This window comes from Gobius niger (assembly GCF_951799975.1).
Source record: "Gobius niger genome assembly, chromosome: 9".
Lineage (NCBI taxonomy): Eukaryota > Metazoa > Chordata > Actinopteri > Gobiiformes > Gobiidae > Gobius > Gobius niger.
In genome coordinates this window covers 775,031-791,965 of record NC_136860.1, presented here as the reverse complement: position 1 = coordinate 791,965, position 16,935 = coordinate 775,031, and the positions used below count along the sequence as shown (strand labels likewise).

The window sequence follows — 16,935 nt, the reverse complement described above, 5'->3', positions numbered from 1 at the left end:
ATTAAACTGTTATGGGTTTGGAACATAGTGGCTCTAATAGTTTTAAAGGAAGCGTCTGCTGCAAAAGTTTACTGTATTTGAGTTAAGTTTGTATTTACTATTATGCAGAATATTATTATTATTATTATGAGACATTTTAAACCAATACAAGAGTGTAAATCACCCCGAAGTATTTTTGCTGTTGTTTTATTTTGGCGTTTGCCATAAGTTACGGTTAACTTCCTTCAGGGCTTTTATTTTGAAAGAAGTGTTTCCTGCTAATTGTTCCCGCGAGCTAACTTAACGGCAGCCAGAGTCCGAGGGGAAAGAAGTTACGACGGAGCGCAATAAAAATGCATTTAATGATGAGCTCCCGCTTTGTAGAGGAACAAGGTACGTTTGTAGTGATGTATAAGCACAGGTTTGAAATGTTTACGTTGTTAATTGTCAGTTTTAAGGCCAAAGCTGAGGTTAATTTGAGGTTACGATTGTAAGAGTATGTAAATTAGCTTACGCGCTGTGTTTATCGTGTGTCCCCAGCTCTTACGGTGAATTTGCGGGTTTACGGCCATTAAACCTCAACAAATCATCAGTCCAGACGTTTGCTGATGCCCACACAGGACACACAGAACAATGGCGCCCTCTAGTGTCAAATGTAAAAGTTTCACATTTATTTAGAGTTAGGCTAAAGTCTGTCACAAACACCAGCGATTTTGGGACTTTTTATTAGGTTTATTTGATTTAAAGTCGTCATTTCATGTCTGTCTGAACCCGGAAGTGATGAAGAACGGCTTTTATTTGGCGTTTTGAAGACGTGAACTGGAATAGAAACAGCATAAAACTGTTTAAAGGTAAAACGACACTGATACAAATACTTTCTGTACATTCACTCATGATAGAAGAGCTAAAGTAAAGAGGCTAGCGGTTAGCTTAACGGTCAACATGTAGCTAAAAGAGTTTTTTACTGATAAAACTTTAGTACAATATAGATTTGTTGATGTAATATTGGATAATCATCTGTCTGCGTTGTTTATTTAGAAGTAGAGTTTATTCAGTACAGTTCTGTAGAGTAAATAAGTGAAGTAGAAGAAGTTAATTCCATCGTGTCTGTGATATTGTGGTGTTAATGTAAAATCTGTTTTATTTTGGTGGTTCAGGTGAAAGAGGCTGATCCTCCAGAGGCCTGGACTGGGCTGAGCTCAACATTTACTGACAGGTGGAGACTTAAACCACAGACAATGATCTATAAGTGTCCAGAAACATGAAGTATTATTATGTTTTAGGTTAAAGATGGAGAAGCTATGGTGAACCTCGGTCCTCGTCCCCTGAAGAATCCACAAACCGTACGTGTTTAAAGCATTTTATTAGATTATATGAATAAGCAAACTCAAAGTATCAACTGATATTAATGTGTTGTTGAAAATCAAACATGTACGAACCAGGTCGAAAGAGTCAGAGTCGCTAAAGCTTTGCTGTTTTACCAAAAGGTTCCAGAAACTCTCAGCACAAAATCAATAAATTAGCTTCTTACTGCTATAAATGTATCAAAACCGAGCAAAAGTATTTACACAAAGGAACAGGTGACGTCAACAGTGCAATAGTACAAAAGTGCAATAATAAACAGCTTCAAAACCATCAGAGAAACTACATTCAAACGTCTGCTCTGGTCAAAGTGAACGGCTCGTATTTAATGGACACAGATGATTCACGCCTTTATGAAACACGGACAGAAACAGAGCGGGTCATTTGAAAAGGTCAAAACGAGAGAGTCTTAAATCAGCTTCGAGGAAGAGGAAGTTCAGCTTTGGACGAACCGCTGTTATCTGTGAACGAGACGCAGAAACACAGGACAGTGAGACGATATCTGACAGACATTTACACTCAGGTTTATTATTATACTGTGATATTACGTCAGTGTCAGAGTGTTAGTGTTAGTGCCTGATGTCGGTCACAGCTCGTCTTTGTCTCACTGTACGACTGAAGACGTGTGTTCACCCGGCTTTATATCTGAAGCCACGTTATGAAGGGCATCCCACACCCCTCACTGTGCAGCTGATACAGAGCTGGATAAGGACAGCGTTCAGGTTTACCTCCTGAGTTATTACGCTGATGTGTGAGGTACGTCCATGTGACTCTCCATCGTCTCCACAACTTTATGTTTGGATTTGGAGCTGAACTGAACTAAAACTGAACTTTTACTCATGTTTAAGTTCTGTTCATTGGCCGATACTTTACAACCCAGTCGGTCAAAGTGTCAGACAAAATAAAAAGTCTGGCGAAACCTCAGGCCTAAACGTGGTCCTGACTGAAACACAGCGGCTCAGGACGAACACCTGCACAGATACAGCACTTACTGAACGTAGTGAGTCAAAGGGTCTCACTGAGTCTCACTGAGTCTCTGAGGGCTGAGGGTTCAGCGTCTGCATCACCTCAGGTTCACTCGACTCTACAAGAAAAAACACACAGAAACATAACTGTGTCATTACTGTAACAGGAGCGTCAGACACAGAAACATAACTGTCATTACTGTAACAGGAGCGTCAGACACAGAAACATAACTGTGTCATTACTGTAACAGGAGCGTCAGACACAGAAACATAACTGTGTCATTACTGTAACAGGAGCGTCAGACACAGAAACATAACTGTGTCATTACTGTAACAGGAGCGTCAGACACAGAAACATAACTGTGTCATTACTGTAACAGGAGCGTCAGACACAGAAACGTAACTGTGTCATTACTGTAACAGGAGCGTCAGACACAGAAACATAACTGTGTCATTACTGTAACAGGAGCGTCAGACACAGAAACGTAACTGTGTCATTACTGTAACAGGAGCGTCAGACACAGAAACATAACTGTGTCATTACTGTAACAGGAGCGTCAGACACAGAAACATAACTGTGTCATTACTGTAACAGGAGCGTCAGACACAGAAACATAACTGTGTCATTACTGTAACAGGAGCGTCAGACACAGAAACATAACTGTGTCATTACTGTAACTGTTCCAGACTCTGACGGTGAGGCGTTACTTACGAGGACTGAGCTGTTTGGCTGGAAACGAAGCAGAGAAAGACTCAGTCAGTTTGTGTCACATTAAACTTCAGGCACATTTTAAATATCATTTACCTTTGCATTTGCGATACACAAAGTATCCAATCAGGGAACAGACGACAGCGGCGAGAACACACGCCGCCACCACAAAGTACACAGTGTACTTCTTCTCTGTTAAAGACAAAACATGATCATTCAGTGCGTTTATAAGATGTGGTCAAAGGCAGGTGAGCGGTTAAAAGATGAAACATGCACTGATTCTTAGCATTGGTGGTATTTAAAGTATAGTATGTGGAGATAAAGCCACTTTTTATGTGAAATAAAGTTGACATTAGTTTGTATTTGACCTTTGACCCAGCGGCTGTGTGGGTGTTTAGCCTTTACGTTCCATCACAGGCCTCTAAGACGCTCCAGGAGTAGATTTCAGGTTTGTTCTCAAAGAATGTTTACATAAAAGGATCCATCAGCAGTGAAAACCCTCAAAATCAACTGGTCCTGGAGCGTCTTCGAGGCCACAGGGATGGAAAGTAAAGGCGGCGTGTGAACCACCAAACAGGGTCACTGAAAGGTCAAATACGCACTAATATCAACTCTTTCTTACATAAAATATCTCACTGCGATTTCTCTGACAAGTTTTCAGATGTGATTGGATTAATCTGAGAGAAGAGTGAAATATGAACTGCTAAACTCACAGAAGAATGATGTGTTTGTAGAGCCTTAAACTACAGGATTAGCTGCTGTTATCCTCACAAAGAGCCCTTGAATGCAGCACATGTCCCTGTTTGCAGACGGACCTTCTATCACCTAAATAACTGCAGCTGTGGTTCCTCACCGTTGGTCCGGATCAGTCCAGGCTCCAGTTTGGTGACGAGGTCGTCTTTGACTCCGGACAGCTGGAACACACAGCTGTACCGTCCCCAGTCTCCGGGGGGGACAGAGGACAGGTCCAGGGACACGCTGCTCTGGAAGGTCCCGTCGTGGTTGGGCAGGATCTCCCCCCAGTCCCCCTGCAGATCCTCCCCGTCTTTAGCCCAGAACAGCACGGCTCTGTCGGGGTAGAAGCCTGAGGCGAAGCAGGTGACCGGGGACGAGGACGACTTCTGCAGGAGCCACACCTGGGGGAGCTCTGAGGGACAGGACAGGAGGTTCCAATATATCAGACAGTTATTTCCTAATCGTTAGAAGCTCCATATGTCACAGAATCACTGAGGTCTTTCATCCCACAAAGACACATGGAAACTTAAAAATCAGCAACAGTTCAGTTTTTTTCTAATTGACTTTCATTTGATCCTTGTCTTGGTCCTGATTGTGATTTTTGTTCAACTCTAACAGTCTCAAGTCTTTTTAAATGCTGCCGCTCATTTACTGTTCACGACGGCCAGATTTCAAATGTCTGGTGAAAATCGTGGAAATAAACAGTAACAGTGATCCTCCCTTTAGAATGTGTTCAGTAATGTTCAGTAGGTTTAAAATGTGTGAATAAAAACGAATCACAAGAGATAATGACGTCACGGCTTTAGTGAAAACATGAAGTTTCTGCTACAGGTTTGAAAAGTCACATCAGAAGCTCTGAAGAACGTCTGATCCTCTGAGATTCTGTAAACATCCATGGTTTTATCAAACTGTTGTTTTTATTTTATTTAAATGCACTTTTGTGTGTCGTTTCCTTCAGAAGTGAGTTGTGATAATCCTCTCTCTGATGATGTTTAAGTGTAGAGATGTTTACCTGTCCTCCTCAGAGTCTTCTCTCCGTATCGCACATATCTCTTCAGAGCGTCAGCACAGATGTGGTCAGTGTAGGCTTTGTATCGAGCAGCTTCTCCAATCCTCTCCCACTTCTGTTTTGTGGGAAAGGCCTGTTGTTTTGGAGCGACCCAGGTCTGTGTCTCCCAGTCCAAAGCGATAAAGTCTTCACCGTCAAACGCAACCAGATAATATCCTCTGATCTCACCGGTCTCATCGTCCCAGTCACAGCCAGACATCCACTGATATAAATGTGAACCTGAACAGAGACTCAGAGTCACAGTCTGTCAAAGGCACGAGCTTCACATGGATAATTATCAGTTCATTTTATTGGACAGAACAAAAGCAGCGTGAAGAGTGAGGAGAGACATTCAGCAAAATATCTGAGCACAGAGCTGCATATGTACTGTGATCAAACCCCTAAGCCGTCACTTTATTTGTACATTTATTATTAATTGTTGCATCATCATTATGTGTTAATTAAACTAAAACAGTGACTCGTGGTTTATTCAGGTAAAGGTCAAAGTTCAGACTCACCTCCGGTCTCGTTCAGACGCTGCTTTACTATTTCAATGTCGACTTTTAACACCTGCTCAGAATTCAAACAGATCTGAGTCTCCGTCTCCCAGTACTTAGGCTCGTCATCTGTCACTCTGTTCATCCAGTCCTGTTTAGGCACTTTTCTCTTCGTGTCACTGTCATAATGAGTGATCACCAGGTCGTTCACTAAACCGACCGCCACGTACTGAGGGAAACCTGAGATCTGAGATGAAGATGTGTGGAAATTCCTCAAAGTGTGAATCACTGAAAGAAGAAGAGAAACAGATCAAAACTGTGCAATAAATACTGATGTTTTTTCATTAATAATAAAACATGTTCTGGAAATAAAATAATGAATCAGGGCTTGATCAATAAACAATAATGTAAATGGTTTATATGAACTCACAGATCCACCTTTTATTATCCCTCATTATATTCCTCTGATCAAACATGACTTTTATTTCAGAGACTTCACTTTAATGTTTTTCTTCTTCACTGTTTCCAAAGCTCAAAATAATGAAGTTTCTCTTTTACACAAAGTTAAAATGGCGGACAGTCTGTTTCAGCTGCGCACCTGGAATAATGTGCAGATGGAACACAAGTCAGAGGCTGTTGTCTTGTAAGGAGTAAACTCATATGTTTAAATGTTTCTTACTGTTTATGTTATAACCGTTTCACACGTGTGATGTATGTGAGAAATGTAGTTAAAGCTTAATAATCTCTAAACTTTGAGTAAAACAACAACAGCGCAGATCAATATAAGAGAAAGTATTTGCAGGGACTAAACTGGACAGAACAAATGTAAATAAATATAATTATACTGACCTGATTCAGCTCCTTCTATCGTGACTCCCAACAGGAAAACAACAGCACAAATCTTCATGCTGCGAAATCCTTCAAACGTCTCAGAGAAATGAGAGACTCAGAGACAGAGTTCATATAAACGACGCTTTACTTTCACTTTACATTTGGAGTTTACGTCACTTCAGCCAATCAGAATTGAGGAGGGCGGAAACGTCACGTGTTTCTGGGCAGACGTGAAACAAACACGTTCTTTCAAAAGGGAAGTGACTAAACCAGGAGTAAACATGGTGCGATGACTCGTTATTATGACTCGTAATAACTTTGTAACACTGTGTAAATATAGTTTAGTTTATCTGTGAAACCTGTGAGTGAACTTTCCCCTCTGATTCCTGCTGATGAAGCTCGAAATGAAGCGTAAATCCGTGTCAAAGCTCTGACAGCAGAAACATGGCTCTGTGGTTGAAATCAGTTTCTCTTTAAAGCGTCAGACTCAGAGACAAACTGAGACAAACTGAGACTCTGCTTTACTTTATCAGCATTTCTGTCCTAAAGAAAACATTACAGGAAGAGAAAACTGCATCATCATCATCATCCATCAGCGTTTGATACATAAAGCCTTCACTTTTATACCCACACGTCCACATAAACAACACAGAGCCAGAGAATTAAAGTAAAGTAATGCTGTTTTAGCTCAGATTCATCAGAACAATTTAAAACTGGTTCTTTCTGTGCATTTTTAATCACACAGACTCATTAAACTGTTATGGGTTTGGAACATAGTGGCTCTGATAGTTTTAAAGGAAGCGTCTGCTGCAAAAGTTTACTGTATTTGAGTTAAGTTTGTATTTACTATTATGCAGGATATTATTATTATTATGAGACATTTTAAACCAATACAAGAGTGTAAATCACCCCCAAGTATTTTTGCTGTTATTTTTTTTTGGCGTTTGCCATAAGTTACGGTTAACTTCCTTCAGGGCTTTTATTTTGAAAGACGTGTTTCCTGCTCATTGTTCCCGCGAGCTAACTTAACGGCAGCCAGAGTCCGAGGAGAAAGAAGTTACGACGGAGCGCAATAAAAATGCATTAAATGATGAGCTCTCGCTTTGTAGAGGAACAAGGTACGTTTGTAGTGATGTATAAGCACAGGTTTGAAATGTTTATGTTGTTAATTGTCAGTTTTAAGGCCAAAGCTGAGGTTAATTTGAGGTTACGATTGTAAGAGTATGTAAATTAGCTTACGCGCTGTGTTTATCGTGTGTCCCCAGCTCTTACGGTGAATTTGCGGGTTTACCGCCATTAAACCTCAACAAATCATCAGTCAAAACGTTTGCTGATGCCCACACAGGACACACAGAACAATGGCGCCCTCTAGTGTCAGCGTTTGGAAAAGAAAAAAGAGACAAATGTAAAAGTTTCACATTTATTTAGAGTTAGGCTAAAGTCTGTCACAAACACTCGCGACTTCGGGACTTTTCATTCGGTTTATTTGATTTAAAGTCGTCATTTCATGTCTGTCTGAACCCGGAAGTGATGAAGAACGGCTTTTATTTGGCGTTTTGAAGACGTGAACTGGAATAGAAACAGCATAAAACTGTTTAAAGGTAAAACGACACTGATACAAATACTTTCTGTACCTTCACTCATGATAGAAGAGCTAAAGTAAGGAGGCTAGCGGTTAGCTTAACGGTCAACATGTAGCTAACAGAGTTTTTTACTGATAAAACTTTAGTACAATATAGATTTGTTGATGTAATATTGGATAATCATCTGTCTGCGTTGTTTATGTAAAAGTAGAGTTTATTCAGTACAGTTTTGTAGAGTAAATAAGTGAAGTAGAAGAAGTTAATTCCATCGTGTTTGTGATATTGTGGTGTTAATGTAAAATCTGTTTTATTTTGGTGGTTCAGGTCAAAGAGGCTGATCCTCCAGAGGCCTGGACTGGGCTGAGCTCAACATTTACTGACAGGTGGAGACTTGAACCACAGACAATGATCTGTAAGTGTCCAGGAACATGAAGTATTATTATGTTTTAGGTTAAAGATGGAGAAGCTATGGTGAACCTCGGTCCTCGTCCCCTGAAGAATCCACAAACCGTAAGTGTTTAAACCATTTTATTAGATTATATGAATAAGCAAACTCAAAGTATCCACTGATATTAATGTGTTATTGAAAATCAAACATGTACGAACCAGGTCGAAAGAGTCAGAGTCGCTAAAGCTTTGCTGTTTTACCAAAAGGTTCCAGAAACTTCCAGCATAAAATCAATAAATTAGCTTCTTGCTGCTATAAATGTATCAAAACCGAGCAAAAGTATTTACACAAAGGAACAGGTGACGTTAACAATGCAATAGTACAAAAGTGCAATAATAAACAGCTTCAAAACCATCAGAGAAACTACATTCAAACGTCTGCTCTGGTCAAAGTGAACGGCTCGTATTTTTTCGTATTGTATAGGTATTTATAGAGAAGGTCAAGGAAATTCCGTGTTTTACCTGCCACTGTCTGAAATGGCATCGCAGCTACGTAGAGAGCCTATATAGACCTGTAGAAACGGACAAAAATACATTTAAATTTAACGTAGAAAAGACGTCGACAACGACCTAATTTGGACTAGAATTCGTCCTCATCCTGTCCTGGGAACGTTAATACTGCACGTCCAAAAGACGTTGAAAAAAGACGTCATCTGGAGTAACACTCGGCACCTTCAGGGACCAAAACTGGACCTCCAAAAATGACCCAAAAAAGACGTTTCAACGTGTCTTTGCGCAGTGGGTAGTTTTAAAGGAAGTGTCTGCAGCAAAAGTTTACTGTATTTGAGTTAAGTTTGTATTTATTATTATGCAGAATATTATTATTATTATGAGACATTTTAAGCCAATACAAGAGTGTAAATCACCCCCAAGTATTTTTGCTGTTGTTTTATTTTGGAGTTTGCCATAAGTTACGGTTAACTTCCTTCAGGGCTTTTATTTTGAAAGACGTGTTTCCTGCTAATTGTTCCCGCGAGCTAACTTAACAGCAGCCAGAGTCCGAGGAGAAAGAAGTTACGATGGAGCGCAATAAAATTGCATTAAATGACGAGCTCTCGCTTTGTAGAGGAACAAGGTACGTTTGTAGTGATGTATAAGCACAGGTTTGAAATGTTTATGTTGTTAATTGTCAATTTTAAGGCCAAAGCTGAGGTTAATTTGAGGTTACGATTGTCAGAGTATGTAAATTAGCTTACGCGCTGTGTTTATCGTGTGTCCCCAGCTCTTACGGTGAATTTGCGGGTTTACCGCCATTAAACCTCAACAAATCATCAGTCCAGACGTTTGCTGATGCCCACACAGGACACACAGAACAATGGCGCCCTCTAGTGTCAGCGTTTGCAAAGGAAAAAAGAGTCAAATGTAAAAGTTTCACATTTATTTAGAGTTAGGCTAAAGTCTGTCACAAACACTCGCGATTTCGGGACTTTTCATTCGGTTTATTTGATTTAAAGTCGTCATTTCATGTCTGTCTGAACCCGGAAGTGATGAAGAACGGCTTTTATTTGGCGTTTTGAAGACGTGAACTGGAATAGAAACAGCATAAAACTGTTTAAAGGTAAAATGACACTGATACAAATACTTTCTGTACATTCACTCATGATAGAAGAGCTAAAGTAAGGAGGCTAGCAGTTAGCTTAACGGTCAACATGCAGCTAACAGAGTTTTTTACTGATAAAACTTTAGTACAATGTAGTTTTGTTGATGTAATATTGGATAATCAGTGTCTGCGTTGTTTATTTAGAAGTAGAGTTTGTTCAGTACAGTTCTGTAGAGTAAATAAGTGAAGTAGAAGAAGTTAATTCCATCGTGTTTGTGATATTGTGGTGTTAATGTAAAATCTGTTTTGTTTTGGTGGTTCAGGTCAAAGAGGCTGATCCTCCAGAGGTCTGGACTGGGCTGAGCTCAACATTTACTGACAGGTGGAGACTTAAACCACAGACAATGATCTATAAGTGTCCAGAAACATGAAGTATTATTATGTTTTAGGTTAAAGATGGAGAAGCTATGGTGAACCTCGGTCCTCATCCCCTGAAGAATCCACAAACCGTAAGTGTTTAAACCATTTTATTAGATTATATGAATAAGCAAACTCAAAGTATCCACTGATATTAATGTGTTATTGAAAATCAAACATGTACGAACCAGGTCGAAAGAGTCAGAGTCGCAAAAGCTTTGCTGTTTTACCAAACGGTTCCAGAAACTCCCAGCATAAAATCAATAAATGAGCTTCTTGCTGATATAAATGTATCAAAACCGAGCAAAAGTATTTACACAAAGGAACAGGTGACGTTAACAGTGCAATAGTACAAAAGTGCAATAATAAACAGCTTCAAAACCATCAGAGAAACTACATTCAAACGTCTGCTCTGGTCAAAGTGAACGGCTCGTATTTAATGGACACAGATGATTCACACCTTTATGAAACACGGACAGAAACAGAGCGGGTCATTTGAAAAGGTCAAAACGAGAGAGTCTTAAATCAGCTTCGAGGAAGAGGAAGTTCAGCTCTGGACGAACCGCTGTTATCTGTGAACAAGACGCAGAAACACAGGACAGTGAGACGATATCTGACAGACATTTACACTCAGGTTTATTATTATACTGTGATATTACGTCGGTGTCAGAGTGTTAGTGTTAGTGCCTGATGTCGGTCACAGCTCGTCTTTGTCTCACTGTACGACTGAAGACGAGTGTTCACCCGGCTTTATATCTGAAGCCACGTTATGAAGGGCATCCCACACCCCTCACTGTGCAGCTGATACAGAGCTGGATAAGGACAGCGTTCAGGTTTACCTCCTGAGTTATTACGCTGATGTGTGAGGTACGTCCATGTGACTCTCCATCGTCTCCACAACTTTATGTTTGGATTTGGAGCTGAACTGAACTAAAACTGAACTTTTACTCATGTTTAAGTTCTGTTCATTGGCCGATACTTTACAACCCAGTCGGTCAAAGTGTCAGATAAAATAAAAAGTCTGGCGAAACCTCAGGCCTAAACGTGGTCCTGACTGAAGCACAGCGGCTCAGGACGAACACCTGCACAGATAAAGCACTTACTGAACGTAGTGAGTCAAAGGGTCTCACTGAGTCTCACTGAGTCTCTGAGGGCTGAGGGTTCAGCGTCTGCATCACCTCAGGTTCACTCGACTCTACAAGAAAAAACACACAGAAACATAACTGTCATTACTGTAACAGGAGCGTCAAACACAGAAACATAACTGTGTCATTACTGTAACAGGAGCGTCAGACACAGAAACATAACTGTGTCATTACTGTAACAAGAGCGTCAGACACAGAAACATAACTGTGTCATTACTGTAACTGTTCCAGACTCTGACGGTGAGGCGTTACTTACGAGGACTGAGCTGTTTGGCTGGAAACGAAGCAGAGAAAGACTCAGTCAGTTTGTGTCACATTAAACTTCAGGCACATTTTAAATATCATTTACCTTTGCATTTGCGATACACAAAGTATCCAATCAGGGAACAGACGACAGCGGCGAGAACACACGCCGCCACCACAAAGTACACAGTGTACTTCTTCTCTGTTAAAGACAAAACATAACCATTCAGTGCGTTTATAAGATGTGGTCAAAGGCAGGCGATGGTGGTATTTAAAGTATAGTATGTGGAGATATAAATTCCCCGGGAGAACCACTGCATAAAGCCACTTTCTATGTGAAATAAAGTTGAGATTAGTTTGTATTTGACCTTTGACCCAGCGGCTGTGTGGGTGTTTAGCCTTTACGTTCCATCACAGGCCTCTAAGATGCTCCAGGAGTAGATTTCAGGTTTGTTCTCAAAGAATGTTTACATAAAAGGATCCATCAGCAGTGAAAACCCTCAAAATCAACTGGTCCTGGAGCGCCTTCGAGGCCACAGGGATGGAAAGTAAAGGCGGCGTGTGAACCACCAAACAGGGTCACTGAAAGGTCAAATACGCACTAATATCAACTCTTTTTTACATAAAATATCTCACTGCGATTTCTCTGACAAGTTTTCAGATGTGATTGGATTAATCTGAGAGAAGAGTGAAATATGAACTGCTAAACTAACAGAAGAATGATGTGTTTGTAGAGCCTTAAACTACAGGATTAGCTGCTGTTATCCTCACAAAGAGCCCTTGAATGCAGCACATGTCCCTGTTTGCAGACGGACCTTCGATCACCTAAATAACTGCAGCTGTGGTTCCTCACCGTTGGTCCGGATCAGTCCAGGGTCCAGTTTGGTGACGAGGTCGTCTTTGACTCCGGACAGCTGGAACACACAGCTGTACCGTCCCCAGTCTCCGGGGGGGACAGAGGACAGGTCCAGGGACACGCTGCTCTGGAAGGTCCCGTCGTGGTTGGGCAGGATCTCCCCCCAGTCCCCCTGCAGATCCTCCCCGTCTTTAGCCCAGAACAGCACGGCTCTGTCGGGGTAGAAGCCTGAGGCGAAGCAGGTGACCGGGGACGAGGACGACTTCTGCAGGAGCCACACCTGGGGGAGCTCTGAGGGACAGGACAGGAGGTCCCAATATATCAGACAGTTATTTCCTAATCGATAGAAGCTCCATATGTCACAGAATCACTGAGGTCTTTCATCCCACAAACAAAGACACATGGAAACTTAAAAATCAGCAACAGTTCAGTTTTTTTTTCTAATTGACTTTCATTTGATCCTTGTCTTGGTCCTGATTGTGATTTTTGTTCACCTCTAACAGTCTCAAGTCTTTTTAAAAGCTGCCGCTCATTTACTGTTCACGACGGCCAGATTTCAAATGTCTGGTGAAAATCGTGGAAATAAACAGTAACAGCGATCCTCCCTTTAGAATGTGTTCAGTAATGTTCAGCAGGTTTAAAATGTGTGAATGAAAACGAATCACAAAGAGATAATGACGTCACGGCTTTAGTGACAACATGAAGTTTCTGCTACAGGTTTGAAAAGTCACATCAGAAGCTCTGAAGAACGTCTGATCCTCTGAGATTCTGTAAACATCCATGGTTTTATCAAACTGCTGTTTTTATTTTATTTAAATGCACTTTCATGTGTCGTTTCCTTCAGAAGTGAATTGTGATAATCCTCTCTAGTGATGTTTAAGTGTAGAGATGTTTACCTGTCCTCCTCAGAGTCTTCTCTCGGTATCGCACATATCTCTTCAGATACTCAGCACAGACGTGGTCAGTGTAGGCTTTCCATCGAGCAGCTACTCCATCCCTCTCCCACTTCAGTTTTGTGGGAAAGGCCTGTTGTTTGGGAGCGACCCAGGTCTGTGTCTCCCAGTCCAACACGATAAAGTCTTCACCGTCAAACGCAGTCTTAACATATCCTCTGATCTCACCGGTCTCATTGTCCCAGTCACAGCCAGTCATCCTCTGAAACACGTGTGAATCTGAACAGAGACTCAGAGTCACAGTCTGTCAAAGGCACGAGCTTCACATGGATCATTATCAGTTCATTCTTAACCCCGTGGTCTTTATTGGACAGAACAAAAGCAGCGTGAAGAGTGAGGAGAGACATTCAGCAAAATATCTGAGCACAGAGCTGCATAAGTGCTGTGATCAAACCCCTAGGCCGTCACTTTATTTATTCACATTTGTACATTTATTATTAACTGTTATACCATGGTCTGGGTGAATGCTCGATTCTGATTGGCTGGTGCATTATTTCTGTATAACCGCACACGTAGTCCGGTAGTTAAATCACTGGGATATCACTCCACTGTGGCGTCGCCGTAGCAACGCATGACACAGCTGAGTCAGATAAAGGCGTAATTAGTGACTGACAGGAACGCATACCCGTCGCTATGGGCGGGCCATAGGGGGCCGTGCCCGTCCTCCAAGATGCTTGTGCCCCCCCAGACACAGATGTGGTGTTGTCTACGTGATAGGCAGGTATACGCGAAAAGGCCTGCAGAATTACTGTATAACCACTACAAATTGGGCAAAGATACGTATCACTCATTCGCGCAGTGTTACTTTTGCGCTTTCTGCCCGATTGGAGACTTGCCCAAACTCCACAACAAGTAGCCTAACTATTTCCTCCCCTGACACCGAGAGAGGGGACTGGCGGCATTTCATCCCTCTCTCTCTTCCTCTGGCACGGTTCCCTCTAGCTGCGCTCGTGCGCAATTGCGCACGGCTCCCATGTTGTCTGGGCACAAAATCAAATATAGCTGATATGATAGAGGAGTATTAACGATCATCCTCCGCTCTGAGAGTCCACGATGTCGGCCTCTTTATGCGTCCCGGCTCGTGAGAGACTTATGGCAAAGGCAGTGACAGGTGCTCGTGTGTATTTTACTACAAAGCGCTGAAGATTAGTGAACCTGCCCCCCATCATACTCAAATTAAAAAATAAAAATATGTCAATCGTTTGTGCTACGTTTGTGCTGTAAAAATCTTCGTTTGTGCTGTTACGGTTTTTGAGATATTAATGATTGTTTTATTGGTTAGATCTGAGGTCACCCTGCTCGTTATAAAGCTCCAAAACAGGTACAAAAGGTGTCACCACTTCCTCTACATCTGTGCTGTTTTGTGCTGTAAAGATTTCCGTTTGTGCTGGTTCGGTTTTTAAACTATTACAAACTTTAGAGCCTTAAGGTGTTCACCCTCGTCCTCCTCTGAGGCGCGCACGTGTCAGAGGCGCACGGCAACACACACTGCATGCAAAAAACAATCATCAATATCTCAAAAACGATAACAGCACAAACGAAGATTTTTACAGCACAAAACAGCACAAACGTAGCACAAACGATTGACATAGTTTTTATTTAAATTTGAGTATCACAACGTCACTCTTTTGTGTGTGTGTGTGGGGGTGGGGGTGCAGGCGCTCGTTCTACAGCCCCAGAGTCTGGTCGTTTTCCGCACTCAAAAACGTGTAGTGCAGTATTCTGCACAGACGCAAGGCCCAGCTCATTCAGCTGCTTTTGAAAAGGAATTTACTCAGGACTCATGTTACAGGCTGTAGTTGGTGTGGTCATATTTGCTGTTGCTTATGTTTAATGTAATGATCAGTGTGCGCCAGGGATTCGCGAATACCGAAAAATATGTACTTTATAGTAATACTAAATGTGCCCCCCCGTGGATTTCAAATGCCCCCCTTAAGACTGACGTCTGGTGACGGGACTGCAGGAACGTATGAGATGGATTTAGTGTTTGCTAAATGTTTGTAGAGGAGAGTGAGCAGCTAGGTTAGCTACTGTTAATAACATATGAGCTTTACATTTCTATTGGAAACGGTTAAGGCTATTCATCATTTTCAGGCGTACATAAAATGATCCTGCATTGAAGCATCTTTGTCTGGATTAGTAAAGTCAAACATGTTAGTTTGAGTTGGGGGGGCCCAGGTGTGAGCGACTCCACCGCAGCTGTTTCCATAAACAGTGGAGCTGGTTGAGCTAGCTAGCTTTAGCTTCAGGTTAAACCTTGTAAAAGGTAAATAACTCCTGCCCACGAGTGCCGCATATCGGTGTTTACTTCCAGGGAAAAGTGTTTCCGGGTTAGTCCTGTTGTGTTGTGATTCTGTGCTGATGTTGTGTCGTTGAGCCTGACTGAGATCCTCGTAATAGCTGCGGAGAATGACTCGCTCTGAGACACTCTGCACTTCGCGGAGTAACACCACTCCACTGCGCGTCGTGGTGGTCTTGACTCCGCATCGTGCATTATAACCGTCTAATGCACGGCTCCGAGTTGTTTAATCCTTACTTACATCATCATGTGTTTCCTTTAATCAAACTAAAACAGTGACTCGTGGTTTATTCAGGTAAAGGTCAAAGTTCAGACTCACCTCCGGTCACGTTCAGACGCTGCTTTACTGTTTCAATGTTGACTTTTCCCACCTGCTCATTATTCAAAGTCCTCTGAGTCTCCGTCTCCCAGAACTTAGGCTCGTCCTCTGTCACTCTGTTCATCCACTCCTGTTTAGGCACCGCTCTCTTCGTGTTACTGTCATAATGAGTGATCACCAGGTCGTTCACTAAACCGACCGCCACGTACTGAGGGAAACCTGAGATCTGAGATGAAGATATTTCAAAATATCTCAAAGTGTGAATCACTGAAAGAAGAGGAGAAACAGATCAAAACTGTGCAATAAATACTGATGTTTTTTTCAGTTCTAATGTAACATGTTCTGGAAATAAAATAATGAATCAGGGCTTGATCAATAAACAATAATGTAAATGGTTTATATGAACTCACAGATCCACCTTTTATTATCCCTCATTATATTCCTCTGATAAAACATGACTTTTATTTCAGAGACTTCACTTTAATGTTTTTCTTCTCCACTGTTTCCAAAGCTCAAAATAATGAAGTTTCTCTTTTACACAAAGTTAAAATGGCGGACAGTCTGTTTCAGCTGCGCACCTGGAATAATGTGCAGATGGAACACAAGTCAGAGGCTGTTGTCTTGTAAGGAGTAAACTCATATGTTTAAATGTTTCTTACTGTTTATATTATAACCGTTTCACACGTGTGATGTATGTGAGAAATGTAGTTAAAGCTTCATAATCTCTAAACTTTGAGTAAAACAACAACAGCGCAGATCAATATAAGAGAAAGTATTTGCAGGGACTAAACTGGACAGAACAAATGTAAATAAATATAAATATACTGACCTGATTCAGCTCCTTCTATCGTGACTCCCAACAGGAAAACAACAGCACAAATCTTCATGCTGCAAAATCCTTCAAACGTCTCAGAGAAATGAGAGACTCAGAGACAGAGTTCATATAAACGACGCTTTACTTTCACTTTACATTTGGAGTTTACGTCACTTCAGCCAATCAGAATTGA

General features: G+C 41.5%; 2 protein-coding genes across 2 annotated transcripts; both read right to left on the bottom strand.

The window, feature by feature from the left end:
- Window positions 1-2,299: 2,299 nt before the first annotated feature.
- On the bottom strand, window positions 2,300-16,850 carry LOC306968379 (class I histocompatibility antigen, F10 alpha chain-like; the record flags this gene model as incomplete). Its single annotated transcript, XM_079563725.1, has 8 exons — window positions 16,758-16,850; window positions 15,929-16,195; window positions 4,763-5,038; window positions 3,869-4,162; window positions 3,112-3,207; window positions 3,019-3,036; window positions 2,371-2,425; window positions 2,300-2,312 (listed from the first exon to the last, which is right to left on the bottom strand). The coding sequence occupies exons 1-8, from the start codon at window positions 16,813-16,815 to the stop codon at window positions 2,300-2,302; spliced, it is 1,077 nt and encodes a 358-aa protein (XP_079419851.1). The 5' UTR covers window positions 16,816-16,850.
- LOC306968250 (class I histocompatibility antigen, F10 alpha chain-like) lies at window positions 11,217-13,509 on the bottom strand (the record flags this gene model as incomplete). The annotated part of the gene is made up of 5 exons (XM_079563594.1): window positions 11,217-11,308; window positions 11,515-11,532; window positions 11,608-11,703; window positions 12,355-12,648; window positions 13,254-13,509. 5 exons carry the CDS (start codon window positions 13,507-13,509, stop codon window positions 11,250-11,252), a joined length of 723 nt encoding a protein of 240 aa, XP_079419720.1. The 3' UTR covers window positions 11,217-11,249.
- Window positions 16,851-16,935: the final 85 nt, after the last annotated feature.